This window comes from Lontra canadensis, unplaced genomic scaffold, assembly GCF_010015895.1.
Source record: "Lontra canadensis isolate GAN:19392208 unplaced genomic scaffold, GSC_riverotter_1.0 scaffold1, whole genome shotgun sequence".
NCBI lineage: Eukaryota > Metazoa > Chordata > Mammalia > Carnivora > Mustelidae > Lontra > Lontra canadensis.
The window spans coordinates 34,738,855-34,766,741 of record NW_022630995.1 but is presented as its reverse complement, the minus strand read 5'-3'; the positions used below and the strand labels follow the sequence as shown (position 1 = coordinate 34,766,741).

Sequence of the window (27,887 nt, the reverse complement as noted above, 5' to 3'; positions counted from 1 at the left end):
ATCCAGCTTCCTTATTTTGTAGGTGAGGAAACAACGCTTGGCCAAGATAGCTAGCATGGAAGAGAGCTGGAATCAAATATCTCCTCTTGGTTCCTGTGGCAGAAGTTCAAGAACTTTTTTTTCACGTGCTTCCACTTCAAGATTCACTCCAGGGAATATTTCCTTTTTGGTGCCATAATTTTAATAATTCTGCTAAGACTGTGTATTTGTGGTATTTTTCTAGGCGGATACTTTACTAATTGATTAGGTGAAAGAAGCTCATGAAATAAAAACTTCTAAATAACCTTTATTACTTCTTCCAGAATGTTCTATTTAAAGTACCGCTCAGCACCAAAACCATATTACTTACTGAAATCCTAGCAACGACTTTCAAATTGCCTTTCAAACTTACTTTCCACCTCAGACATTTTACTCTTATCTTCATTTGTTCATTTAATATTTATTGAGGGCCTACCAGGGCCAGACACTGTTGTAGGCCCTAGGCCTACAGAAGTAAAGCTACCGTTCCTCTGCAAGAAGCCTCTACTTCTTCATTTTTTCACTTTAATATTTTACTTTAAACTATTTTCACATGTTTTAGTTTAGTGGTTCTCATAGTGTAGCAGCAAGAGCAGCAGCATCTGAGAACTTGTTAGAGAAGAAAATTATTAGACCGACCCCACACTCTAGGGATGGGGGGTCTAGCAACGTGTTTTGTTTTTTTGTTTTTTGTTTTTTTTAAACAAGCTCTTCAGGGATTCTGATGTACACTGGAGGTTAAACACTATTAAAACTCGGTATTAATTATCTAAGTAGCTCAAAGATCAACATCTGGCTTCTAAATCCACCTCAGGCATCTACATGGAGTACCTGTTTCAGATACACGGGATGGGACCCAACAATGACCACTCTTAATTCAGTGACGTGTAGTACCTGGAATGATAGTATTAGCAGTGCACTCTAATGGCTTCAGAACAAAAACGGACCGCAGTGGATTTTTCTGGGCTACACCAACAGAAAATGGGCCGGATCGAGTTCTGGAATGATGTTTTTATACACTAGACACAGTCAGGCACATTAAGCCTGTGGGTTCTGGGTCTGGCTGAGTCAGGACGGCGCTCATAGGCGCTGGTAGCCGAGGGGGGCCGCGTGAACCCGTTATGTTGGGCTCAGCCTTCAGTCAGAGGCCATGGCTGGAAGCCCCGACCACACCACAGTGATTTCGATGGGAGGCGGACGCACAAGAGAGGACTTGGGAGCCTCCGGCAGGGTTGGCCAGCGCGGAAGCCGCACCCTCCTGGCCCCAGACGCCGGCAGGGCGGAGCCGCGCGGCCGCAGCTCGGGCTGAGACGCGCGGCGCGGCGCGGCGCGGGCTAGCGTTTGAGGCGTATGGGGCTACAACGGGAGCGGCTGCGCCGCCCGGCCGGGTCACCGTCTTGCGCATGCGCGGACCCGGCGCCATTTTGGTGGCCGGGCGCGGAGGTGATTCCACACTGAGGAGAGCGCGGCGGCCGGGGTGGCAGTGGCAGCATTCGTGTGCTCGGGTGTGAATCGCCGAGGGAGGAGGCGGTGGTGGAAGAGGTGGCGGCGGTGGCGGTGGTCGTAGCGGTGGCGGAGGAGGCGGGTACGAATCAGCTGCGGGCGGAGACATGGCCAACATCGCGGTGCAGCGAATCAAGCGGGAGTTCAAGGAGGTGCTGAAGAGCGAGGAGGTCAGAAATGAACTCCCGGACATCCCCCACCCCAGCCCAGGGCGGGAGGGTTCTCCCAGCGGCGACCCCAGTATCCCCGGTAACCCTTGGGTGGCCCTCCTTGCGGTCGCCCTTCTGCCTGTGGGAGAGCAGCAGTCTCCCCCTGCTTCCGTCGCCTTCTCCTCCCCTCCCTGGGCCCTGGGATGGACCGCCTCGCGGGCGGGTGGTCTGGAGAGGAACACGGTTTGGGGGGGCAGAGGGAGAGGGGGGCATTTCTTAGGGGGTGGTGTGAGCTCTAGAGAGCCCCGAGGCAGTGGCAACAGCTGGAAGTCTGGCTGTAGGGTGTGGAGGGAGCAGGCCGAGCCTGAGAAAACCCGGGAAGTGGGTTGGGGGAAGGGGAAAGGTGGTAACTGGATCCGGAGAGCTGCGCTGCTCAAAGGCCCACACTTTTAAGGGTATTCTACATTATGGCCTGTTTGGCCTCCACCGTCCTTTCCTTTGGGAAGGAGCGGTGAAAGGCCTTAGGTTTTGATGAAAAAAGGACGTTCAGAGTTACTCCCTCCTTAGTTCGGTGTTGGGAGAGAAGAGGAGACATAATGGGATACTCTTTTATTTGAGTGGGAGATAAGGGAATTTTCATTTGAGGTAGGAAATTGATTCCAGATTAGATAATTACCTCATTTCCCCCGTCCCCCAACTCCCCAATTTCTAGGCCTCTTTTCTATTGACATCCTAAGCTTTTTGATTGGGTGAAGGCAAGTTGTTTGGTGTATTAAAGGCACTTAAATATTATTCATTAGGAAAAAATAATGGAGGGTATGAGTAGCTTATTTCAAAATATTGTTTACAAGTTACAGATCAGAGAGTCTCTCCAAAGCAGTGCCTCTGTGACTGTTGTATTGTGCCATGAAACTTCATTATGATGTCCCTCATAGTTAACTTGATTCTTACTTCTGAAAAACAGCCCTATTAAAAACATGGGATTTCATCAGATCAATACAGTATTATATCTCCTTATTTAGTAGGTTTGTTCCAGTGTATCTTACCTGAAATTATTAAAAATATATATTTTTGTCTCAAGCTGCTCTTGAGTCTTGCAGAATTTACTCTGATGTTGGTCATATTTATTTATATAATATAGTAAAAATATCCTTGTGATTTGACTCAAAACCATGCAAGTATATGTACAATTTTTCATACCAAATCAAGAATGCAAAGTTTTTTTCCTCCTTGGATTTAACAAAGAGATGAAAAAGTAATACTGAAATACTTATTATTTTCAAGATGTCACATATCATTTTAATAATGCATCATTACTATTTGTATTTTTCTCTTAATGTTGGACCTTCGATAAATGATTTGTGCAATTTAGCATTCTGAGTGTGTGATAAGTAATAGATATAAGTGAGCTTTATTTGTGATACTGACTCTACAGTGATTATTTTTCCAATTCGACATGTTGAATATAATTCTTTAAAATTAACTTAAAAATAACAAATACCAGTAGATTTATTGAATGTAGTAGTCTATAAGAAACGATCTGAGCATGTGTATGAACTCTGACCTCTGTATTTGTTCTAGTGCCAAAACTCTGAATGGAAGGATGACTTTGTAATTTTGTGGTACAGTGCAGAAATAGGGTCACAAATGTCTGTACTGATATACAGTGAAACAATGATTCTTACTTTTTATTTGCAAGAAAATATATTTGAGTATAGTTGACATATATATTTCTAATGAAAGATTCAGTTAATACAGTTGCCAATAGCCTAAAACATTTCTTCTATAATAAAGTTGCACAAACCTGAGACTTAATATAAGACTTCTTTCAAATGCTTTATTTTCTAATACTTAAAAATGGTAAGTTACTGCTCTCGTGATCCATATAGTCTCTTTGCTTTGTATATGAGGTGACTTTCACCATGATATTTTTAGTATTTCAGTTAAAGCTTAAAAGAAATCTAGTATCGCCCTAGTGTGCATATTGTTAAAGCAATACTGCTCTTTATATGTAAGGGATGCTGAAACCTTGCTTCCAGTAAGCATTATAGTATTTCAGAGGAAGAGAATAGGAAATGCAAAAAAATTATTTTTTTTAAGAAGAGTAGCTTTATAAATCTGGAAGGAAACTTCTTCCAGAAAATAAGTTGCAAAGTATATTTAGAAAAGGGTCAGATAATTTAATCTTCTATTATAACCAATAAATGACTTTATTTTTACCAATATTTTATTTCATCGATAATTTAGTAGGCCCAGTTCTATAAGTGGGTTATGTTGATTACTTTCAGCTCACTGAAGGACTTGTAGTACAGTCCACATGTTTCCTTTTTAAGTGTGGAAATGTAGTATTTTGAGTGTCTGGTCATGTAACCAAGAATTTCATCACTTCATCTATGTAACTCTTCACATTTACCGAAGTTTCATATGCTCTTGTTTACTGGTTGATTCAAGTACCTTTTTTTTTTTTTTTTTTGCATTTTAAGTTATCTTATAAAGATAACTGACATTTGCTGAATTCTGACCATAAGAAGTTATAAGTGGCCATTCTTAAAGTGTGTTAATTAAAATATAGTCTCCAAGATAAATCAAAAATGTGAAAATCAAGGTGCAGAATAGTGTGGAGGAGGTCAGCATTTGTGTTGGAAGAAGGAAGAAATATGTGTATTTGTCTCAATGAGAAATTGGTAAAATTGATTATTTCTGTATAAGCGAATTTGAGGTAATAGGCATCAAAGGATCCCTTTTGAGTTTTGAGTCATACAAATATGTTACTTAAAATAATAAAGGCATCTAGACCTTTTTTCCTTGAGGCTGTTTGGAAATACATCCTTTATGTGTCAGACATTAATTTTAAATATGTGTGAATTTTAAGGAATATTTCAAATTGCCAGGAATGGGAAATTGGTTAAAATACATGTTATAGTTATTTTATGAGTGCAATTACTAAGTGAAATGTAGATTTTGAGGCTATAATAAAACTATAATCTGTATTCACAGATTTGTTATTGCTGTTAAAAACTAACCACCATTTGTAGAGTGGCTGTCAGTACCATTTGTTTATGCATTATTGTTAATTTCCAAGAACAGTTCTTTGAATTAGATTTCCTATATCTTAGATGAGGAAATTGAGATTCAGAGAAGTTAAATTATTTGTCTACAAACATAGCTTTAGGATTTGGGTCTAGGTCTGCTTGTGTTTATATTCTACCACACTGTCATTACTTTCCAAGGATAGGCATTCTTTAATTATTTAAAAATAACTGAGACTGGTTTGTATTACGGGTTACAGGATTTAAACATAACCTATTTTAATAGTTTAAACATTAAAATAAGGGACGCCTGGGTGGCTCAGTTGGTTAAGCATCTGCCTTCAGCTCAGGTCATGATTTCAGGGTCCTGGGATTGAGTTCCCCATGGGGCTCCTTGCTCATGAGAGGCCTGCTGCTCCCCTTGCCTACTGCTCCCCCTGCTTGTGCTCTTTCTCTCTCCCTCTGACAATTAAATAAAACCTTAAAATAAAAAATTAAAATAAGTGTTACCTGTAAGTTACTTAAAGATTTAGCTGCAAGTCAATATGAAAAATACTTGAAAAAATTTTTATTTTAAAGCACCCAAGCTGGGGGAGGGGCAAAAGAGTGAGAGAGAGAATCTCAAGCATACACCCCACTGAACTCAGAGCCCGCATAAGGCTCCATCTCAAGACCCTGAGGTCAAGACTTGAGCTGAAACTAAGAGTCAGACACCTAAAAGACTGAACCACCCAGACGCCTCTGCAAAATACTTTTAAATTTGAAGCTCAATGAAGTAAAATGCCCTTAAGTGAGTGTACATACTCTTGTTTGTTTGTTGTACGTTATATGTAGTTATTCATATTGTAATTGTACTTCGCTGACATTTTCTAAGATTTCAGTAGGGAATACTTAAATTTATGGCATTACAAATTGATTTCATGAAAACTACTTCTGTAGTTTTTCTTTTAAGTGCTTAAGTGGATTTTGTATTTATTGTCATTTTGAATTTAATGTATTTGATCTGGTTTGATCTATAGAACTGGTTGGCAAATCTTTAGAAGTAAACTGTTGATTTCTGTAGACCATAGTTTCTCAGCCTTAGCCTGTTGACATTTTAGGCAGATAATGAATTCTTTGCTGTGAGTGGCTCTTCTCTGTATTGTAGGCTGTTTAGTAGTATCCCTGGCTTCTATCACTAGTTGCCAGTAGCACAGCTAACCCTCCTCCCTACCTCCTTACTTTCTCTCCCTGCCAGTTGTATCAACTAAAAATGTCTCCAGACTTTGCCAAATGTTGAGAACCACTGCTGTCGACAAAACTCTTTAGAACATTTCATACTATTAAATTTGTAAGATGTGTAATATATTTTATCTAAAAGATGACAGTAAAGGTACAAAAAAGTTTATAGCATGGCTACTACTACTAGTTTTGTTTGATGTCTTTAGGATTTTATACTTGTTTTCCCTTTGTAAATGATTATTTTTTTCTTTTAAACTTTTTCCTTTTTGATTAAAAGAAAGAGGTGAAATTCCCTGCTGGAAATGAATATAACCAGAGTTTGAACAATTTTTTTAAGAGTAGAAAAGCAGTTTTTACAGTTACGTAAGTTACAGCTCTGTGTACCTTATTTAAATAATGTGCCTTATGGGGTTCTGGGTGTGGGCTGAGTGAAGAAAGCTTTTGATGGGGTAAAAAAAAAATAATTGCAACCTGTCCAAGTAATACTGTTTGGGGTGCATTTCTTTTTTTATTTTACTATTATAAAGACTTTGATCTCTGTCCATCAGGCATAGATTTAGATGCATCTGGAATTCCCTATATCACCCCTTTGTGACCCTCAAAACTAATAGTAGCCATGCTGTGAACGTTTTTTGTACCTTTACTGTCCATCTTTTAGATAAATATACATGTATATATTTACTAATATGTTAGTGGTGTCTTAAAAAATGTGTTAAAATGCGTTGAGTAGGGGTGCCTGGGTGGCTCAGTGGGTTAAAGCCTCTGCCTTCGGCTCAGGTCATGATCCAGGGGTCCTGGGATCAAGCCCTGCATCGGAGTCTCTGCTCAGCAGGGAGCCTGCTTCCCCCTCTCTGCCTGCTTGTGATCTCTGTCAAATAAATAAATAAAATCTTTTAAAAAAAAATGCATTAGGGGCGCCTGGGTGGCTCACTGGGTTAAAGCCTCTGCCTTCTGCTCAGGTCATGATCCCAGGGTCCTGGGATCAAGCCCCACATCCGGCTGTCTACTCCACGCGGAGCCTGCCCCCCCCCCCCGCCTGCCTCTCTGCCTACTTGTGATATCTGTCTGTCAAATAAATAAATAAAATCTTTTTTAAAAATGCATTGAGTATTTGAGTTGAAAGAGTCCTTAGATCTAGGCCAAATTCCTCATCTATAAGATCAGGAAACTGAGGCCTGAAGAGATTGATTGTTTTTTAGTGATAACAGATCTGGTTAATGAACCCAGGCTTTTTGCATAGCAGTCCATTCTAACCATTATATATGGTTGCTCTATGGGGCCATTTTTTTTTTTCATAAACAATACTGTAAATGCTGAATGCTAATAAAACAAAGTGTGAGTGACAGTTTAATATTGCCTTGTATTTAAGTATATTTTGCCTTTTTTTCTTGGTGTGAAAAACTAAATTTGGCAGGAGGCAGAGATATTTCACTCCTTAAGCATGATACAGTAAATTTAGCTTAGTGATTAAGAGCGTGGGCTTTGGAATTAGATTTGCTTTGGGTCCTGGCTTTTCTATTTAATATCTGCAGCTTTGACTCTCTTAGTTTTCTTATTTGTAAGAATGTAGGAAGATTAAGAGTCTTTACAGTGCTCAAAGCGATTCTTGGGACATCTGAACAGATAGCTGTTAAGATGTCAAAATTAGCTATATGTTCATATTTTGCTTATTGTTTTGGATCATAAAGGGTTCCTTCAGTGTAGTGATAGTGCTGTGTGAATTTGCCTGAAAAAAAGGATTTAAATGAAGGGGCTTTAGTACTTAACGATAGAGGTACTTTGTCATCTCTGTGCAAACAACCTGTGGCCAAGGGGAATGCAAAAGAAAAATGTGGGCCTTGTTCTTATGGTGTTTGTTAATCCTTCTTTAGGAGACAGTTAAGAGTACCTGGGTGGCTCAGTCGGTTAAGCAGCTGCCTTTGGCTAAGATCTTGTGAGATGAGCCCCACATGGGGCTCCTTGCTCAGCATGGAGCCTGCTTCTCTCTCTACCTGCCACTTCCCCACTTGAGCTCTCTCTCTCTTTCTGTCAAGTAAATTAAAAAAAATTTTTTTTATTAAAGGAGACAGTTATAAATTGGGGAAGAGTTTGTGTTAAAATGTGACCTTTTTGGGGCGCCTGGGTGGCTCAGTGGGTTAAAGCCTCTGCCTTCGGCTCAGGTCATGCTCTCAGAGTCCTGGGATTGAGCCCCGTATCGGGCTCTCTGCTCAGCAGGGAGCCTGCTTCCTCCTCTGCCTGCCTCTCTGCCTACTTGTGATCTCTGTCTGTCAAATAAATAAATAAATAAAAATCTTTAAAATAAAAAATAAAACAATAAAATGTGACCTTTTTAAGTGAAAAAGTACTTTATTTGGAAGCATTTCAGATAATACAGCTTTACAGGATTATTTGGGATTTCTTGATGTGACTCTGGTTGCCTTGAACTGCACCAAGAAATCTAGATTCTAATCCTATGATATATGTAATCTTGAATCTTTAGGTAAAATTCCCATTTTTTATTTTTTTAAAGAGTTCTTTGAGAATGAGAGTGTGCACACAGGGTACAAGTTGGGGAAGGGACAAGGGAGAGGGAGAAACAGATTCCCCACTGAGCAGGGAGCCCGATGGGGCTTGATCCCAGGACCCTGAGATCATGACTGAGTGGAAGGCAGACACTTAATTGACTGAGCTGCCCAGGCACCCCTAAAATTCCTATTTTAAAATTGATTCTTGGAAAATAGAAAGTGGTGGTCACATCCATCTGACATCCCTTGTTCTCTTATGTAATTTTGCAAAGGAGAGAACTTCATTTCATTCAAAACCTTTGCCCTTTTTCTCCCTTCAGTTCTTTGCTTTTACTGCAAATTTAAAGTAATACTTCAGTTGAATGCCTGCTGTCTGGCATTTTATATGTTTGGCAGCCTTACGAGATTGATGTTATTCTTATTTTGCAGATTAGAAAATTGCAGCTTTGAAGAAAGTACCTAACTTTCTCAGTATCAGGCAACTTGTTGGTGGAACAGGAGTTGGAAACTAGGTCTCTGACTCCCAAATATTTACTGATTATGGTGGAAAGGATAGTGTGCAATCATGTCCGCTGCTTTCTACCTGTCCATTATTTTTAAAGATGCTTTTTAAAAAATTTATATTTTAACAGGGCTTCCCAAATTCTTTTTTAAAAAAAATACTTTACTTGGGGCGCCTGGGTGGCTCAGTGGGTTAAGCCTCTGCCTTCGCCTCATGTCATGATCTCACCGTCTTGGGATCAAGTCCCGCATTGGGCTCTCTGCTCAGCGGAGAGTCTGCTTGCCCCCTCTCTGCCTGCCTCTTTGCCTACTTGTGATTTCTCTGTGTGTCAAATAAATAAATAAAATCTTAAAAAATATATTTTACTTAAAATATTAAATATTTAAATTGACCGTGATCATGACCTGAGCTGAAGGCAGACACTTAACGACTGAGCCACCCAGGCGCCCCTTTAAAGCTGCTTTTTAAGATTATGGAATATCTTACACTTTGAAGTTTAGAAAACAGTAGGTGTGAATACCTTTATGTTCGTGGTATAGATTTAGCAGATCTTAACTCTCTCATACTTGGTTAACTTGCTCTTTCCCTCAAGCAATAAAACAACATGTAGATGAAGTTCACTTTGTAACCTTTTCCCTTTTCCATTCTCTTTCTTAGAAGTAACCACTGTGCTGAAGATGCCTATGTCCTTCCCATTCATACTTTTGTTTTTACTATTGAAACCATAAGGTGTTTTTTTTTTTTTTTTAAAGACTTATTTATTTGACAGTGAGAGAGGGAACACAAGCTAAGGGAGTGAGAGAGGGAGAAGCAGGTTCATTGCAAGGAGGGCGCCTGATTCGGGGCTTGATCCCAGGACCCTGGGATCATGACCTGGGCCGAAGGCAGACGTTCGACGACTGAGCCACCCAGGTGCCCCGAAACCATAAGATTTTTTAATGTCAAAGCACTTTTTAGTGTTTTTAAAAGTTTAAAATTTTTTTCCATAGATGATTGTTTAATATTCTACATTTCCTGCAACTTTTCTTTTTTTATTATTTTAAAAAAGATTTTATTTATTTACTTATTTGTCAGAGAGAGAGAGAGTGAGCGCACAATCAGGCAGAGTGGCAGGCAGAAGCAGAGAGAGATGTAGGCTCCCCGTTCAGCAAGGATCCCAATGTGGGACTCTATCACAGGACCCTGGGATCATGACCGGAGCCGAAGGCAGTGGCTTAACCAACTGAGCCACCCAGGCGTCCCGGCATCTTGTATATTTTTAAGTGACAGTTTCAGTGTACATTTTTGTACAGCCATTACTACTATTCATCTCCAGAACTTACTTCATCTTGTAAAACCGAAATTCTGTATCTATTAAATGTTAACTCTACTTCTCTGTTGCCCAGCCTGTGGTTCATTGCTCTACTTTGTGTCTCTATGAACTACTCTGTTATATTTGTCCTTTTGTGACTGTTTTCTTTTGCTTAACTTTGTCATATCTTTTGTCTGAAGTTTAATTTTTATTCTTTATTTATTTTTATTTATTTATTTTTTAAAAGATTTTATTTATTTGACAGAGAGATCAAGAAGGCAGAGAGAGAGGGGAAGCAGGCTCCCTGCTGAGCAAAGAACCCGATGTGGGACGCGATCCCAGGCCCCTGAGACCATGCCCTGAGCCGAAGGCAGATGCTTAACCCACTGAGCCACCCAGGCATCCCTGAAGTTTAATTTTTAAATAGTCACACTTTGAGGGGAGTGCCTGGCTGGCTCAGTTGGTAGGGTGTGTGACTAGATCTTGGGGTTGTGAGTTCAAGGCCCGTTTTGGAGGTAGAATTCACTTAGAAAGAAGTAAGTCACATTTTTCTATTTTTTCCTGTATGGTATGCTTTTTTTTTTTTTTTTTTTTAAGATTTTATTTACTTATTTAGCAGACAGAGATCACAGGTAGGCAGAGAGAGAGACAGGAGGAAGCAGGCTCCCTGCGGAGCAGAGATCCCGATGCGGGGCTCGATTCCAGGACTCTGGGATCGTGACCTGAGCTGAAGGCAGAGGCTTTAACTCACTGAGCCACCCAGGCGCCCCTGTATGGTATGCTTTTTGTATTTTGTTTAGGAAATCTTTTCCTTTAATTACAAAGATGTTTTAAATTTGTTTATAGGAGCAAATGTAGGTTATATTCCTTAACTGCTGTCCTCAGGTTTCTATCTCCACCATATCATATGGAAACTACTTCTTCAGACGTTATCATTATCTTCCCACTTGTCAAATGTGGAGTAACTTCTCATCAGTCCATTTTTGTATACCTTTCACTTCATTTCTCAACACTTGCCTCTTGTGGTTGCTCTGATACTGCTGGTTTTCCTTCATACTGTGTTACTACACTTTCTAAGTTGATTTCATCTGTTATTTTCCATTTATCTCTTAAATCTTTGTTTCCTCTTTTGCATTCCTTTTGTTAATCACTCTAGGTTGGGTTTTCACCCAGATGGACTATTAAAAGTAAAAGTTTTATTTACTATTATAGTAAAACGGTTTGCTTATTTTTTAACTTCACCTCTTTTTTATCCCTAGGTTCTTTTTTTTAATAGATTTTATTTATTTATTTATTTATTTGAGAGAGAGAGAGCGTGCAAGCAGGGAGAGTGGCAGGCAGAGGGAGAAGCAGACTGCCCACTGAGCAAGGAATCTGATGTGGGACTTGATCCCAGGACCCTGAGATCATGACCCGAGCTGAAGGCAGAGGCTTACCCGACTGAGCCACCCAAGTGTCTAAGACAGTTTGCTTATTTACATTTATTTCTCTGCATCCTCTCTTCAGCCCTCCTCGTGCCATGCCACAGGATGGATGGATTTATTTGTTTGTTTGTTCGTTTGTTTTAAAAGATTTTATTTATTAGAGCAGGGGGAGAACAGAGGGAAAGGGAGAAGCAGACGCCCCACTCAGTAGGGAGCTGGATGCAGGGCTCTATGCCGGGATCCTGGGATCATGATGTAAGCCAAAGCCAGATGCTTTACTGACTGGGCCACCCGAGTGCCCCCATGCCACATGATTTATGACCTTGTCATTTTCCTTTAGTTTCTCTACTGCCTATTGCATAAAGACAAACTTGTATACTTTTGTTCTAGCCTACCTTTCTTGACCTGTTTCCCGTCAAATCTCATCACAGTTGCATGCCTACACATACTTCACTCTCAGACCTTCAGCTGTGCTAAACCTCTCACCATTTAGTTATTCTGTCTGCCTGGAATAAGCCCTTCCTCCTCCTTTGTCTTTGAAATAAACTTATCCTAAAATGCCGCCATTCATAAAACTTTTGTGGAAAACACAGTTTACCCGTTTCCCAGTGTCATTTTGTTAGGATTTTGTTAGAGTAGTAACTGTAGATATATTGGTAATTTTTATTTATTATTATTTTTTATTTATTTGATAGAGACAGCCTGAGAGGGAACACAGCAGGGGGAGTGGAAGAGGGAGAAGCAGGCTCCTGCCGAGCAGGGAGCCCAATGGGGAACTGGATCCCAGGACCCGGGGATCATAACCTGAGCGGATGGCAGGTGCTTAACGACTTAGCCACCCAGGTGTCCTATACATTGGTAATTGTACATATGTCTCTCTGTTCCGCTAGATATCATTGAGCTCCATGAGGATGCTTATTCATCTTTTTTCCTTTGTCTTGTATAGTGCCTGGCATTGGTAGGCTTAATAACATTTACAGTAAGGCAGAAAATCTTTGATAGGCATCTACTTTTGTTTTTTGGAGTTGCTGCAGAAAGTGCATAAACCTTTGTGTAGGTGTTAGGGCTGCCATGTTATTCTGTTAATTTTTTTTTTTTAGCCTTTTTGGGATTACATATTTTTCTAGTGATTACAGATGCAGGGCTAGTATATGTAGCCTTCTTTCTCAAGTGACTATGGGTACTTTACTTGTAGGTTTTTTTGTTTTTTTTTGTTTTTGTGTGTTTTTATTTGTTTTTGCTTAATTTGAGGGAGAGAGTGGGCAAGAGAGACAGAGAACATGAATGGGAAGGAGGAACAGAGAGAGAAGCAGACTCCCCACTGAGCAGGGGGCCTGATATATGGCTCTGTCCCAGTACTCTAGGAGCACAACCTGAGCCAAAGGCAGATGCTTAACTGACTGAGCCACCCAGGCACCCCAAGGTTTCTTTGCTTTATGTGAACTGTCCTGTTTGGGATTGGCGTACTTTGAGTGTGGTACTGTTGTTTTTCAGCAGTGATAATATATTTTATTTCATTTTTCTTAAATCCTTCTGTAGTAGTTCTTTTTTTTTTTTTTTTTTTTAAATAGAATATACTGAAGTTTATGCATCTTTGGAACATTTGGTTATTTCCAGGTTTTGCTGGTACATGTGTGTAAGAATTGTGGGTGTGTATCTGAGAGTGGTATTACTAGGCCATTGGTTGTTTGGATGGGATATTAGGTGGTTATATGTGTCAGACATTTTATCTGTAGGCTTGGTCATACTTTGATTAAATCCTTAGGTGCTTTATCTCTTACTGCTCTTAGGAACTGTGAGTGTGAGTCATTGAAGGCAGAGACTTATATTTTCAGTTCTCCATTGCTTAGCTCATTGCCAGGTAAGCAGTAAGCTTACCTGGCAATTTGTTTTCCCAAATGAGTTTAAGGGTTTTTTTTTTAAGCACCAGGGAGCTCATCCCCAACCATTATGAAGGTATGACCGCTTATCCTGCTTCTGAGAGTAGGGACTTTATAATATGTTGATAAAGGTGGCCCATAGATGAGATGGGTTTCTGTTCACTGTAAGTGTTGATAATTTGGTCAGTTCATGCTTTGGGGTGATGTAATGTCAAAGCCAAACCTGGGAAACAAGATGGTGAGAAGGTGATCTTTTTTTGATTTGTTTTGCAGTTTTCCTTGTTAAAGATCTTAGGGAGCATATATTTAGTATTATATAATACTATAACGTCATCTCTATCACTGTGGGTTAACTCTTTAGTTTAAGTCTACATTTTTCTCCATTTATTTAACAAATATTTATTGAATACCATCTGTGTTGTTAATAAGATAGACATAGTCCAGGGTGCCTGGGTGACTCAGTTGGGGCGGCTCAGTTGGTTAAGCCTCTGCCTTCAGCTCAGGTCATGATCACAAGGTCCTCGGATGGAGCCCCTTCCCCTCCCAATTGGGCCCCCTGCTCAGCAGGGAGTCTCTTCTCACTCTGCCCCTCTCCCTGCTCATGCTTGTGTGTGTGTGTGTGTGTGTGTGTGTGTGCGCGCGCGCGCACGTGCCAAGTGCTCTCTGAAATCAGTCAGTCTTAAAAAAAAATACAGTCCACGCTGTTATGGAGTAAGTTATGATCTAGTAAGGCCATGAAACATTGAACAATTATATGTGTGTTTGTTGGATTTAAGTAAGGAGAACTGTTGGGGGTTGTGTAACCTAATCTCAGGGAAAGAGTTCCTTGGGAATAACCCTTAAACTGATACTTAGGAGGGTAAATTGGAATTAACTTAGTCATACATCAGGATGATCAATTCTTATATGCATACAGAAAGCACTAGTAATCATTACAGTCACTGTAGAACCATTTAATTGCTTTTCCCTTTTAAATAAATAGTCAGTTTCTGTGAATACAAAAGTAACATGTTTGCTTATTATTGAATTTTGGAAACTACATGGAACTATAATAAAAATTATCTGTAATCACACCCCTGGGGATAATTCTTTTTTTTTTTTTTAAGATTTTATTTATTATTTGACAGAGAGCGAGAGATCATAAGTAAACAGAGAGGCAGGCAGCGAAAGAGGGGGAAGCAGGCTCCCCGCTGAACAGGACCCTGAGATCATGATCTGAGCTGAAGGCAGAGGCTTAACCCACTGAGCCACCTAGGCACCCCAATAATTCTTTCTTTAAAATATTTTTGTCTATGAAATAGTTCAAACATGTGAGATACATCTTAATTTTATTTTTTCTTTTTTTATGTACGTTTGCATATATAAACACATTTTGAAGTTTTCCAAAGGTTTGAGTATAATTCCAATCTGACTTTCAACCCAGATTTACAATTTTTAATGTTTTTCAGTGATTTGAAGCTGTCTTTCATACTAGACTCCCTACTTTTTTTTTTTTTTAAGGTTTTATTCATTTAGGGGCGCCTGAGTGGCTCAGTCATTAAGTGCTGCCTTTGGCTGAGGTCATGATCCCAGAGTCCTGGGATGGAGCCCCACATCGGGCTCCCTGCTCCACGGGAAGCCTGCTTCTCCCTCTCCCACTCCCCTTGCTTGTGTTCTCTCACTGTGTCTCTGTCAAATAAATAAAATCTTGGGGGGAAAAAGGTTTTATACGTTTATTTGAGAGGGTGAGTGTGCATGATCAGGGGGAGGGGCACAGGGAGAACGAGAACCAGAGTACCCACTGAGCAGGGAGCCTGATGATTCCCGAGAAGCTTAAGAGTAGGCATCCTCAAGAGTAAGCATCATGGTTTGTCTTTGTATCATCAATGCCCAAAGCTTTTTATTTAACAAATACTTTTTTAAATTTTTAAAAAGATTTATTCATCTGTAAGATCAGAGGAAATAGTGAATGTAAATTAAAGGCCATAAGTTACGAATAAATTTGCTATGTTTAAGCAAGCAAAAGGAGGTTATTGTGGCTGCAGTATTGTGGGTAAGAGGCCGTGAATGATGCAAGGTGAAGTTAGAGATGTAGGCAGGAGCCAGATCACATAAAATTTAAGTCCAAAGTAAGGAATTTGTATTGTGACCCTGAAATCCATTTGAGGATTTAAAGAAAACAAAATTTTTGTTTTTAAAATACCACTTTGGGGGGACGCCTGGGTGGCTCCGTTGGCTGAGGGTCCAGCTCTTGATTTCAGCTCGGGTTATAGTCTCAAGGTTGTGGGATCAAGCCCGGAATTGGGCTCCATATTGGGTGTGGAGACCTATTGGGAATCTCTTTCCCTGTCCCTCTGCCCCTTCTCCCTCACCCACCTCACCCCTACTCTCTAGATCTCTCTCTCTTAAAAGCAGAACAAAACAAAACACTTTGATGCCTTAAACTTATGACTAAGGAAATAACAATTCAGGGTGACGCCTGATTCCTCACTGCTAATGTGAAATGTATTTTTGAGTAGGTAAATGTTGCTCCAAGGTTACCTGTCTACCTTGTGGGATCCTTGGGATTCAAGATCTACCCCTCCCCCTTAAGAAAAATACCACTTTAGCTGCTGTGTGGAGAATAAATTGACACTGAAGATGTAAAGAAAAAGGGTTTAGGAGTTAGGGGTTGATTTTGGCTGGAGTAAAGTCCAGTCTGGAAAGTATCCCAGAGTTGGTTGGTTAGGGATTATACAGTGTTAGTAGACTACTAACTTTCAATTTACCTTTCTTAGGAGTTTGACCCTTGTCCTTAAACTCTCAAAATGCCTGTCAGAGGTCCAGACAACATGTCTGAATTTCAGAAAGGGAAAAGCATAATCAACATGTCAGCTGAGTTTCCCCCTTTTAAAGAGCTTTCTGAGAAATCCTATTCAGTGACATCTATTTTTATTTTTATTTTTATCCTGGCCTGTGTCATAACATCTTCTTGGTTTAAGAGAAACTGGAGGATGTTTTTTTAGCTGAGCACATTGCTCCCCAATTAAAATCAGGGTTTCATTAGGAAAGAAAAAGGAGGATGGAAGTTGGTTAGACATCTTGCCCTGTGGAGGTGGAAAGTGGCAAGAATGAAGTAAGGAAGACCTTTTTGGAAGCCTTTCTAGATAGCCTAGGCAAGAGATGATTGTAACTTGGGATTATAGTTAAATAGGAGGCTGAAGAGAACTATTTGGGATATGTTTTAAAGGTAAGTCAAAAGAGCTTGCTGATGGTGCAGATGAAAAGTGAAGAACCTAGAAAAACACCTAATCTTTTACCTAGGAACCAGACATTTGGGGGTGCTATTTTCCGAGATGGGAAAGAGTGGGAGGAGCATGGAAAGTGTCGGGGAAGATTTAAGAGTTTTGCTTCATTCTTGTCAGGTTAAAGCTTAGATTGGGTGACTTAACTGTAGGAGAATTTGGTTAGAAAAGGAGGGAGCCTAGGACAGAGTTCTGGTTTTTGTCATAGATGCCTAGCATCTTTTGTGGTTGAGCCTAGAAGAAACATCAAAAGATAAGGAGAGTGAGCTATTAGTGATATATTAGGAAAACTAGGGGAGTGTGGTGTCTTTGAAATCAAGAGATGAGTTCTGAGAGCAGTCAGTTTTGTTATGCTGCTGAGTGAAAGAAATGAGTACTGAATTTGCCGCACAGTTATCATTGGTGACCTTGACTAGAATATTTTCATTGGAATGGTGAAGATGGATGTATGATTGGACAGAGTTAGGAAGTGAGGTGAGAAACTAGAATCTGTGGTCAACTAATTTTTTTTTTTTAAAGATTTTATTTATTTATTTGACAGACAGAGATCACAAGTAGGCAGAGAGGCAGGCAGAGGTGGGCGGGCGGGTGGGGGGGGAAGCAGGCTCCCCGCCGAGCGGCGAGCCCGATGCGGGGCTCGATCCCAGGACCCTGGGATCATGACCTGAGCCGAAGGCAGAGGCTTTAACCCACTGAGCCACCCAGGCGCCCCTGGTCAACTAATTTTTAAAGTTTGTTTTGACAGGAGCAGAGAAGAGAAGGGGAACTGCAGAAGAATATGGTTTCAGCAATCTTAAAAAATTTTTTTTTAAGATTCTATTTATTTTAGAGAGAGAGAGAGCACACAAGTGCAGGCAGGAGAGGGGTAGGCAGACTCTGTGTTGAGCTCAGAGCCTGACTCGGGGCTGGATCTCCAACTCAGAGATCATGACTTGAGCCAAAATCAAGGCTCAGACACTTAACCAACTTAGCCACCCCAGGTGCCCCTTAAAAAATTTCTCATATTCTATTGATTATGTTTATATATTGATGGATGGGAGAAATTGATTATGCTAGAGAAAGGAGGAGTGATTGAGCCTGTAAAGTCCTTGAGAAGAGCAGAGGGGGGATATTATGAATATAAATGGAAGAATTAATCTTTAATAGGAGCAGAGACACTTAGGGCAATGTTAAGTTTTCATTTGGGATTTGTGGTCTTCACTTGAACATGAGACCAATTAATGATGGTTGTGTGTGTGTTTTTTCCCAGCAGTGCTGCTTGGGGCAGATATAGGAAGGTGGTTTTGTTTTGTTTAAGTTAATTGGGGAATGAATTTAACTAGCATGGGGCTTTGCCATGTGAGTACCATGAAGGAACAAAAGCTTCAAGGTTAGCAAGGGAGTGATTGATAATGATGGAGAGTGGTGATGTTTGATTAAACTAGCTAATAGCTGGGTTTGGAGTAGTAAATAGAACTTGATCTAAGGAGGTTGGGAATTTGAGAAACTTGAAATGGATTTCAGAGAAGGTACAGTTTCTGGTGATGATGGAAGTTATGTGTATGACCATGGGGATAAGACCTTATAATCTTTAAATATTTATTAGAAGCACAGTCTTTGTCTCCTTACTCTTTTTTGAGAATTTAGAAATGTACAAAGATGACAGGTGTAAGCAACAGTCTCTCATCAGACACAGATAGCTGTTGCTGGTAACTTTTTTTTTTTTTTTTTTAAAGATTTCATTTATTTGTCAGAGAGAGAGCACAGGCAGGAGGAGCAGCTGGCAGGGCATGCAGAGGGAGAAGCAGGCTTCCCGCTGGGCAACTAGTCCGACAGGGGACTCCATCCCAGGACTCTGGGATCACGACCTGAACCGAAGACAGACTTAACTGACTGAGTTGCCCAGGCAACCCGACATCCTTTTTCTTTTGTTTTTGTGTGTGTGTGTGTTTAAACCAAATCAAGGTCATAGTATGTAGTATTATTGTTTTGTGTTTTTTTTTCTCTTAATATGTTTTCTGTTTCCTTTCTTCCTAAGTAGGCTCCATGCCCAACTGGGGCTTGAACTCACCACCATGAGAGCAAGACCTGAGTTGAGATCAAGAGTTGGACATTTGGGGCTCCTGCGTGGCTCAGTAATTTAAGCATCTGCCTTTGACTAGGGTCATGATCCCAAGGTCCTGGGATTGAGCCCTACATTGGGCTCTCTGCTTAGCGGGAGCCTGCATCTCTCTCTCCCTCTGTGTGCCACTCTGTTATTTGTGTGAGCGCGCGCGCGCTCTCTCTCTCTCTCTCTCTCTCTCTCTCTAATAAATAAATAAAATCTTTTAAAAAGAAAAGTCAGATGTTTAACTGACTGAACTACCCAGGTACCTGATAAATATTAAATATTCTTTTAAAATGTTTACTATTCAGAGGTGCCTGGCTGGCTCAATTGGTGGATTGGGCAACTCTTGATCTCGGGGTTATGAGTCTGAGCCCATGTTGGATGTAGAGATTACTTAAAATCTTTTTTTTTTTTTTTTTAAAGATTTTATTTATTTACTTGAGAGACAGGGAGAGAGGGAACACAAGCAGTAGGAGAGAGAGAAGCAGGCTTCCTGGTGAGCAGGGAGCCTGACATGGGACTCCATGCCAGGACCCTGGGATCATGACCTGAGCCGAAGGCAGGTGCTTAATGACTGAGCCACCCAGGTGCCCCAAGATTACTTAAAATCTTAAAAAAAAAAAAAAAAAAGTTCATTGTTTAAATATTAAGTGGCATTAAATATTAATAGTATTTAACATATATTAAATATTACCTGACTAAACCATTTTTGTTTTAAAGTTTTATTTGTTTAAGTAATCTGTATACCCAACATGGGACTTGAACTAAGGGGCCCCAAGATCATGCTCTTCTGACTGAGCCAGCCAGGTGCCCCTAAACCATTCTTTTCTTCAACATTTAAAGGTTATTTCTGTTTCTTCCACTGTGTGTGTGTATGTGTATGTATTGAATGGAATATATATAATTTTTATATTAATTTATTTCCCTAAGATAGATTTCCTGGAAAAAAGTTACTGGGTCATAGTGTCTGAATTTCTCATATGCTGATGACCAAAGTGCTTCCCAGAAAGTTTGTTGTAAATTACCGTAGCACTGGCACTGCATGAGATAGCCAGTTTCATCATAGTCTTACCATTAATACAATCTTTTTTTTTTTTTTTTTTTTTTTTTTTTTAAGTCAAATTGAAAAATCAGGAACGCCTGGGTGGCTCAGTTGGTTGGACGACTGCCTTCCGCTCAGGTCATGATCCCTGAGTCCTGGGATCGAGTCCTGCATCGGGCTCCCAGCTCCATGGGGAGTCTGCTTCTCCCTCTGACCTCCTCGATCATGCTCTCTCTCTCACTGTCTCTCTCTCAAATAAATAAATAGAATCTTTAAAAGAAAAGAAAAATCAGTTGTCCAGTTTTATTTTTTAATTTTACTTAATTTAAAAAAAAGATTTTATTTATTTATTTGTGAGAGAGAGAGAGCGTGAGAGGAGAGAGGGTCAGAAGGAGAAGCAGACTCCCAGCTGGGCTGGGATCCTGATGCGGGACTTGATCTTGGGACTCCAGGATCAGGACCTGAACAGAAAGCAGACACCTAACTACTCAGCCACCCAGGTGTCCGTATTTAACTTTTTATTAAGAAATCTCCCTCCCCTCCTTCTTTCCTCCTGCCTTCCTATCTTGAGAGACAGCGCATGTGTGCACAAGCATGGGGGCGTGGGGGAGAGGCAGACGCCCACTGAGTAGGGAGTCGGATGCTGGGCTCCATCCCAGGATCCTGGGATCAAGACCTGAGCTGAAAGCAGACACTTAACTGACTGAGCCACCCAGGTGCCCCTTATTAAGAAAATTTTCAAATGGAAAGTTGAAGTATACTTATATTCCCACTAATTCAATTCAACAGTTGTTAATGTTACTGATATGAAGGTAATTCACTACCAAAATTTTGAGCTTGCATCTCCTAAAAATAACATTCTTTTACATAACCATAGTATCATTATTCTACCAAAGAAAATGTTAATTCCTTGATATCTAATCTCATATGTCCTCAGGTTTTATAGCCTTTTTTGGGAGGGGGAGCAGGATCTACTTAAGATCTTAAGGATCTACTTTTAGAACACTACTACTTAGTGTTCTAAAATTTACAGTGGTTCTTTGACACACACCCTTCTTTTTTTCTTTTTTTGACACTGAAAATCCTGGAGATTTCTTTATGAAGGTGCATTTTGTATTTCTTGTAAAGTGGGAGTTTGTGTAAAGGTTTGACTAGATTCAGGGTCAACATTTTTGACAAGACTCCAAGTGTAGTATATATTTCATATTTAGTCATTAATAGATGTGTAATAATATCATGTTGCCTCACTGTTAGCGGTACTAGGTTATTTGATCTTTGCCTGCACCAGTTACTTCATTGGGCATTGCAGAAAGTTGATTTTCCTAATCGGCAACTCTACATTTGCTTAGCTAATATTCTCCCAGAAAGAAGAGTTTTCTGTCATCAACTGGAAAGAAAAATAATTATTATCAGAGTAAAGATTGGTATAGTAGTCAGCTCCAATGGCAATAATGATTTTCCCCTTTCCCTTTTCTTATCATCAGTGTGTGGATGTCTTGATCAACCTAGGCTACCATAACAAAATATCGTAGTGGGCATGGCATAAACAAGAAATTAACTTTCTCACTGTTCTAGAGATTGGGGATTTCAAGTCACAGCTTCAGAAATAATTTGAGATCTGTCTTCGTTGTTTGAAATTCTTGTGGTTAAAATAACATTTATGCAAAATAAATTCGTGTTGGATTTTATAATAGTGTTTGTGTTTAGGTGAAAGGATTCTTCTTCTTTTTTTTTTTTTTTAAGATTTTATTTATTTATTTGACAGACAGAGATCACAAGTAGGCAGAGAGGGGTGGAAGCAGGCGCCCTGCTGAGCAGAGAGCCCCATGGGGGACTCGATCCCAGGACCCTGAGATCACGACCTGAGCTGAAGGCAGAGGCTTTAACCCACTGAGCCACCCAGGCATCCCTGAAAGGATTATTCTTAAGTGGTAGAAGTAAAGGCATATTTTCTTGTCTTTTCCCTTTTTTATTATTTTATTTTATTTTTTTAAAGATTTATTTATTTATTTGACAGAGAGAGAGAGAAATCACAAGTAGGCAGAGAGGCAGGCAGAGAGAGGGGGAAACAGGCTCCCTGATGAGCAGAGAGCCCCATGCGGAACTCCATCCCAGGACCCTGAGATCATGACCTGAGCCAAAGGCAGAGGTTTAACCCACTGAGCCACCCAGGCGCCCCTAAGTTTATTTTTTAGTCATCTCTGTACCCAACGTGGGGCTTGAACTCCTGACCCCACGATCAGAAGTTGCATGTTCTAACAACTGAGCCAACCAGGCACCTCCCCAGATTATTTTCATTGCCCTAAAAATCCTCTGTGTCATCCTGTCCATCTCCCTCCTCACTGCCACCACTGCTGATCTTTTTACTGTCTCCATAATTTTGCTTTTCCAGAATGGCATGTAGTTGGAATTGCACAATTATGTATAGCCTTTTCAGATTGACTTCTTTCAATTAGCAATAGGCATTTAACTTTCCTCTGTATCTCTTTGTGGCTTGATAGTTATTTTTGTTATCTATTTATATATGTAATAAATATATATTTAATTTTCCATTATCTGAATGTATGGCAGTTATCCATTCATCTACTGACGTACATCTTGGTTGCCTCCAAGTTTTGGCAATCATGAAAAAAGCTGCTATAAACAACTGTGTACAAGTTTTTGTGTGGACGTAAATTTTCAACTCCTTTGGGTAAATAACCAGGGAGTGTGATTAGTTCTGTAAGAAACTACAACTGTCTTCCAGGGTGGCTGCATAATTTTGTATTTCCACCAGCACTGATTGAGAATTTTTGCAGTTCCACATCCTTGCCAGCATTTCATCCAGATTTTGGCTCTTCTAATAGGTATGTAGTGGTATCTCATTGTTAGAATTTGCATTTACCCCGTGGCATATGAAGTGGACCATCTTTTCATATGTTTATTTGCAATCTGTATATCTTGTCTGTTAAGGTCTTAAGTTCATTTTTTGTGTTGTTTTCTAATTGTTGAATTTTATGAATTTTTTTTTTAAAGATTTTATTTATATATTTGACAGAGATCACAAGTAGGCAGAGAGGCAGAGAGAGAGGGGAAGCACGCTCCCCAGTGAGCAGAGAGCCTGATGTGGGGCTTGATCCCAGGACCCTGAGATCATTAGAGGGGAAGGCAGAGGCTTAACCCACTGAGCCACCCAGGTGCCCCTCTTTGTATGTTTTGTGTAACAGTCCTTTATCAGATACATCTTGCGCAGATATTTTCTCCCATCCCTTATTCCTTCATTCTGACATTGTCTTTTGAACAACAGTTTTCTATTTTAATGAAGTTCTTGTTAATCAGTTATTTCTTTCATGGATTGAACCTTTGGTGTTTTATCTAAAAAGTTATAGCCATACCGTTTATCTAGATTATCCCCTTTGTTATCTTCTAGGAGTTTTATACTTTTGTATTTTATGTTTAGGTCTCTAATCCATTGAGTTAATTTTCATGAAGGGTGTTGTAAGCACTGTGTCTAGATATTTTTTCCCCCATGTGTGTATGTCTGGTTGTTTCAGAAATATTTGTTGAAAAGACTGCTCTGTTGTATTGACTTTGCTCTTTTGTCAAAGATCATTTGACTATTATATTTATGTGGGTCTATTTCTGGGCTATATATTCTGTTTCATGGATCTCTTTGTTCTTTGGCCGGTACCATGTTTTGATTACGGTAGCTTTACAGTAAATCTTGAAGCTTGGTAATGTCACTCCGTTTTTTTAGTCCTTTAATATCATCCATCAGAGCTTTGTAAGTTTCCTCATATAATTCTTGCACATATTTGTTAGATTTATACCTCATTATTCTGCCTTACTGGTGCTAATGTTAAATGGTTTGTGTTTTGAATTCAAATTCCAGTTTTTCATTGCTGATATATATAAAGTGATTGATTTTTGTGTATTAACCTTGTATCCTGCAGCCTTGCTATAATTGCTTATTCTCAGAATTTGTAATTTCTTTCAGATTTTCTACATGGTGTCATTTGTGAACAAAAATTTATTTTTTCCTTCTCAATTTGTACACCTTTTCTTATTGCAGTAGCTAGGACTAGTTTAATGTTGAAAAGGAATGGTAAGAGGGAATATCCTTGACTTCTACCTGATCTAACTAAGAAAGCTTTGTGTTTCTCGTCATTAAATATGATGTTAGCTTAGTTTTTTTGTAAACATTACTTATCAAGTTGAGAAAGTTCCACTCTATTCCTAGTTTATATGGAGTGTTTTTATTGTGAATGGGTTTTGGATTTTGTGAAATAGTTTTTCTAGATCTGTTGATAACGATTGCATGGTTTTTCTTTTAACCTATCAATATGATCAGTACATTAATTAATTTTTGAACATTGCACTAGCATGTATGGCCAGGATAAACTCCACTTGTCATGGTGTACAGTTGACCCTTGAACAACACAGATTTGAATAGCATAGGTCTACGTAATACATTTTTTACAAATACAGTACAGTAACATAAATGTATTTTCTTTATGATCTGGTGGGTATATTCTCTTTTCTAGCTCACATTATTGTAAGACTATAGTATTAATACATGTAACATATAACATGTGTTGATTGTTTATGTTATCAGTAAGGCTTCTGGTCAGTAGTGAGCTATTAGTACTTAATTTTTTGGGAATCAAAAGTTACATTCAGGTTTCCAACTGTACAGGGCATCAGCACCCCTCACCCCCTGTTCAAGGGTAACTGTATAGTTCTTTTAATTCATTGTTGGAGTAAATTTGCTTTTTTTTTTTTTTTTTTTTTTTTTTTTTGAGGATTTTTGCATACGTGTTCGTGAGAGATACTGGTCTGTACTTGTCATTTGTCTGATTTTGGTATTAGGGTAATACTGGCCTCATAAAATGAGTTAAATACTTTTTGCTTCTACCTTACAAAAGAGATGGTAAGTGGTAGAGAATTGGTGTACTTTCTTCCTTAAATGTTTGGTAGAATTAATCATTGACACTATCTGGGGGCTGGTGCTTTTTGTTTTATAAAGTTATTATTGATTCAGTTTCCTTAATATAATCTTATTCAGATAGTCTATCTGTTGAATTTTGGCACATTGTGTCTCACAGCAGAGAGAGAACACAAGCAGGGAGAGTGGGAGAGGGAGAAGCAAGCTCTCCGCTGAGTAGAGCGCCCAATGTGGGGCTCGATCCCAGGACCCTGGGATCATGACCTGAACCAAAGGCACATGATTAATGACTGAGCCACCCAGGTGCCCCAGATGGTGTCTTTCAAGGAATCAGTTCACTTCATCTGGGTCATCAAATTTTTGAGCATAGAGTTGTTTGCAATATTACTTGCCGTTTTAATGTCTGTGGAATTAGTGAGATGAGTCTCATTTCTGATATTTAGTATTTGTGTCTTCTCTCTTTTTTCTTAAACTGTCTAGAGTTTATCAATTTACTTGATTGTTTCAGAGAACCAATTTTTGGTTTAGTTGCCTTTTCTGTTTATTTCTTGTTTTCAATTTCATTGATTTCAATTTCATTGCTTCAACTTCTAAATTACTTTACTTTTCATTACTTTGTATATAATTTGTTCTCTTTCTGATTTCATAGGTGGGATCCTAGATTAATTTTGACTTTTTTCTAATGTATGCATTCAACATGAATCGCCCTCAAAGCACTATTTTTATTACCTTCTGCAAATTTTGATGTCTTTTTGTTTTCATTTAGTTCCGAACATTTTAAGAGTTCTATTAAGAGGTCTTCTTTGACCTATGTGTTATTGAGAAGTGTGTTGTTTAATCTCCAAGTGTTTTGAGGTTTTCCAGCTGTCTTCCTGTCATTGATTTCTAGTTTATTTATTTTTAAAAGATTTTATTTCTGAGTAACCTCTACACTCATTATGGGGCTTGAACTCACAAACCTGAGATCAAGAATTGCATGCTCTGGGGGCGCCTGGGTGGCTCAGTGGGTGAGAAAGCCTCTGCCTTCGGCTCAGGTCATGATCCCAGGGTCCTGGGATCCAGCCCCACATTGGGCTCTCTGCTCAGCAGGGAGCCTGCTTCCTCCTCTCTCTCTGCCTGCTTCTCTACCTATTTGTGATCTCTGTCTGTCAAATAAATAAATAAAATATTAAAAAAAAAAAAAAAGAATTGCATGCTCTGCTGACTGAGCCAGCCACTTGCCCTGATTGCCAGTGTGATTCCATTGTTGTCTGACAGTATACTTTGTATATTCCTGTTCTTTTGAATTTATATTATTCCTGATCTTCTGAATTTGTTTTTTGAGCTTGAGAAGAGTATATATTCTCCTGCTGTTGGATGAAGTAGTTTATGGATATACATTAGATCCAGTTTGGTGTTTGCTAATCAGTCCATCTATGTCTGTCTGCTGGATCTGTCAAATACTGGTAGAAGGATGTTTGCAGTCTGAGTATAGTAGCGGATTCATCTCTTTCTCATAGTTTTATTTACTACCTCATGTATTGTGAAGCTCCTTGGGTTTTTTTTGTTTGTTTGTTTTTTTAAGATTTGTTTATTTTAGAGGGAGAAAGAATTTTTTTGTTTTTTTAAGATTTTCTTTATTTGAGAGAGCACTAGAGCACAGGGAGGGACACAGGGAGAGGGAGAAGCAGACTCCCTGCTGAGTGGGGAATGCAATATGGGGCTCCCATCCCAGGATCCTGAGCATGACTGGAGCCAAAGGCAGCTGCTTAACTGAATGAGTCACCAAGACACTGAGAGAGAATCTTTTTTTTTTTTTTAAGATTTTATTTATTTATTAGGGAGACACATCGAGAGAGGGAACATAAGCATGGGGGAGTGGGAGAGGGAGAAGCAGGATTCCTGCTGATCAGGGAGCCCGATGCAGGGCTTGATCCCAGGACCTTGGAATCATGACCTGAGCCGAAGGCACACTGAGTCATGCAGGCGCCCCCGGACAGAGAATCTTAAGCAGACTCCCCATTGAGTACAGAGCCTTGGTGTGGGGTCGACCTCACAACCCTGAGATCATGATCTAAGCTGAAATCAAGAGCTGGGTCCTTAACTGATAGGCCACCCAGACACCCCTGAAACTCCATTGTTATGCTTATATATACTTTAAGAATTTTTAAAAAAGATTTATTTATTTGAGAACAAGAGAGAGTTGGGGGAGGGGCAGAGGGAGAGAGAGAATCCTCAAAACATGTGGCTCTATCCTAGGACCCTGAGATCATGACCTGAGCTGAAATCAAGAGTCAGATGATTAACTTACTGAGCCACCCAGGCGCCCCCCTTTTGGCTGTTCTTGAATAATGCTGCCATGAAATGGGTGTGCAAATTATTTGAGACCCTGATTTTTGAGCATGTACCAGAAGTGGAATTGCTTGATCACATAGTAATTTCATTTGCAATTTTTTGATGAACAACATACTGTTTTCCATTGTGGCTGCGCTGTTTTACGTTCCCACCAGCAGTGCACATGGTCCCAGTTTTTCCACATCCATGCCAACACTACTACTTTCAATTTTTTTTGATAATAGCCATCCCTGTAGATCCTTGTATCTCATTGTGGTTTTGATTTGCATTTCCCTAATTATAGTTATGTAATAATGTTGAGAATCTTTTTATGTGCTTGTTGGCCACTTGCATATCTTGTAGAGAAATGTCTATTTAAGTACTTGACCCCCCCCGTGTGTGTGTGTGTGTGTGTGTGTGTGTGTGTGTGTGTAAAGCGATAGAAGTTTATTAAATGAAGATAAAAAGTTCTCAAGAGTGAGAGCCGTCTCGGCAGGGTTGCCCAAGTACTTTATCCATTTTTTTTTTTAAGATTTTATTTATTTATTTGACAGACAGAGATCACAAGTAGGCAGAGAGGCAGGCAGAGAGAGAGGGGGCGGCAGGCTCCCTGCTGAGCAGAGAGCCCGATGCAGGGGCTCGATTCCGAGACCCTGGGATCATGACCTGAGCTGAAGGCAGAGGCGTAACCCACTGAGCCACCCAGGCGCCCCACTTTACCCATTTTTAAATTTTTTA

General features: G+C 39.8%; 1 protein-coding gene and 1 non-coding gene across 2 annotated transcripts in view; both read left to right on the top strand.

The window, feature by feature from the left end:
- Window positions 1-1,298: 1,298 nt before the first annotated feature.
- UBE2K (ubiquitin conjugating enzyme E2 K) overlaps window positions 1,299-27,887 on the top strand; it is a 71,328-nt gene continuing 44,739 nt past the window's right edge. The window contains 1 exon segment of the mRNA XM_032853039.1: window positions 1,299-1,691. Within this exon segment, the coding sequence (XP_032708930.1) occupies window positions 1,422-1,691 (270 nt within the window). The 5' untranslated portion in view covers window positions 1,299-1,421.
- LOC116871965 lies at window positions 15,935-16,082 on the top strand. The gene has a single exon (XR_004383569.1). It is a non-coding gene; the product is annotated as a U12 minor spliceosomal RNA (small nuclear RNA).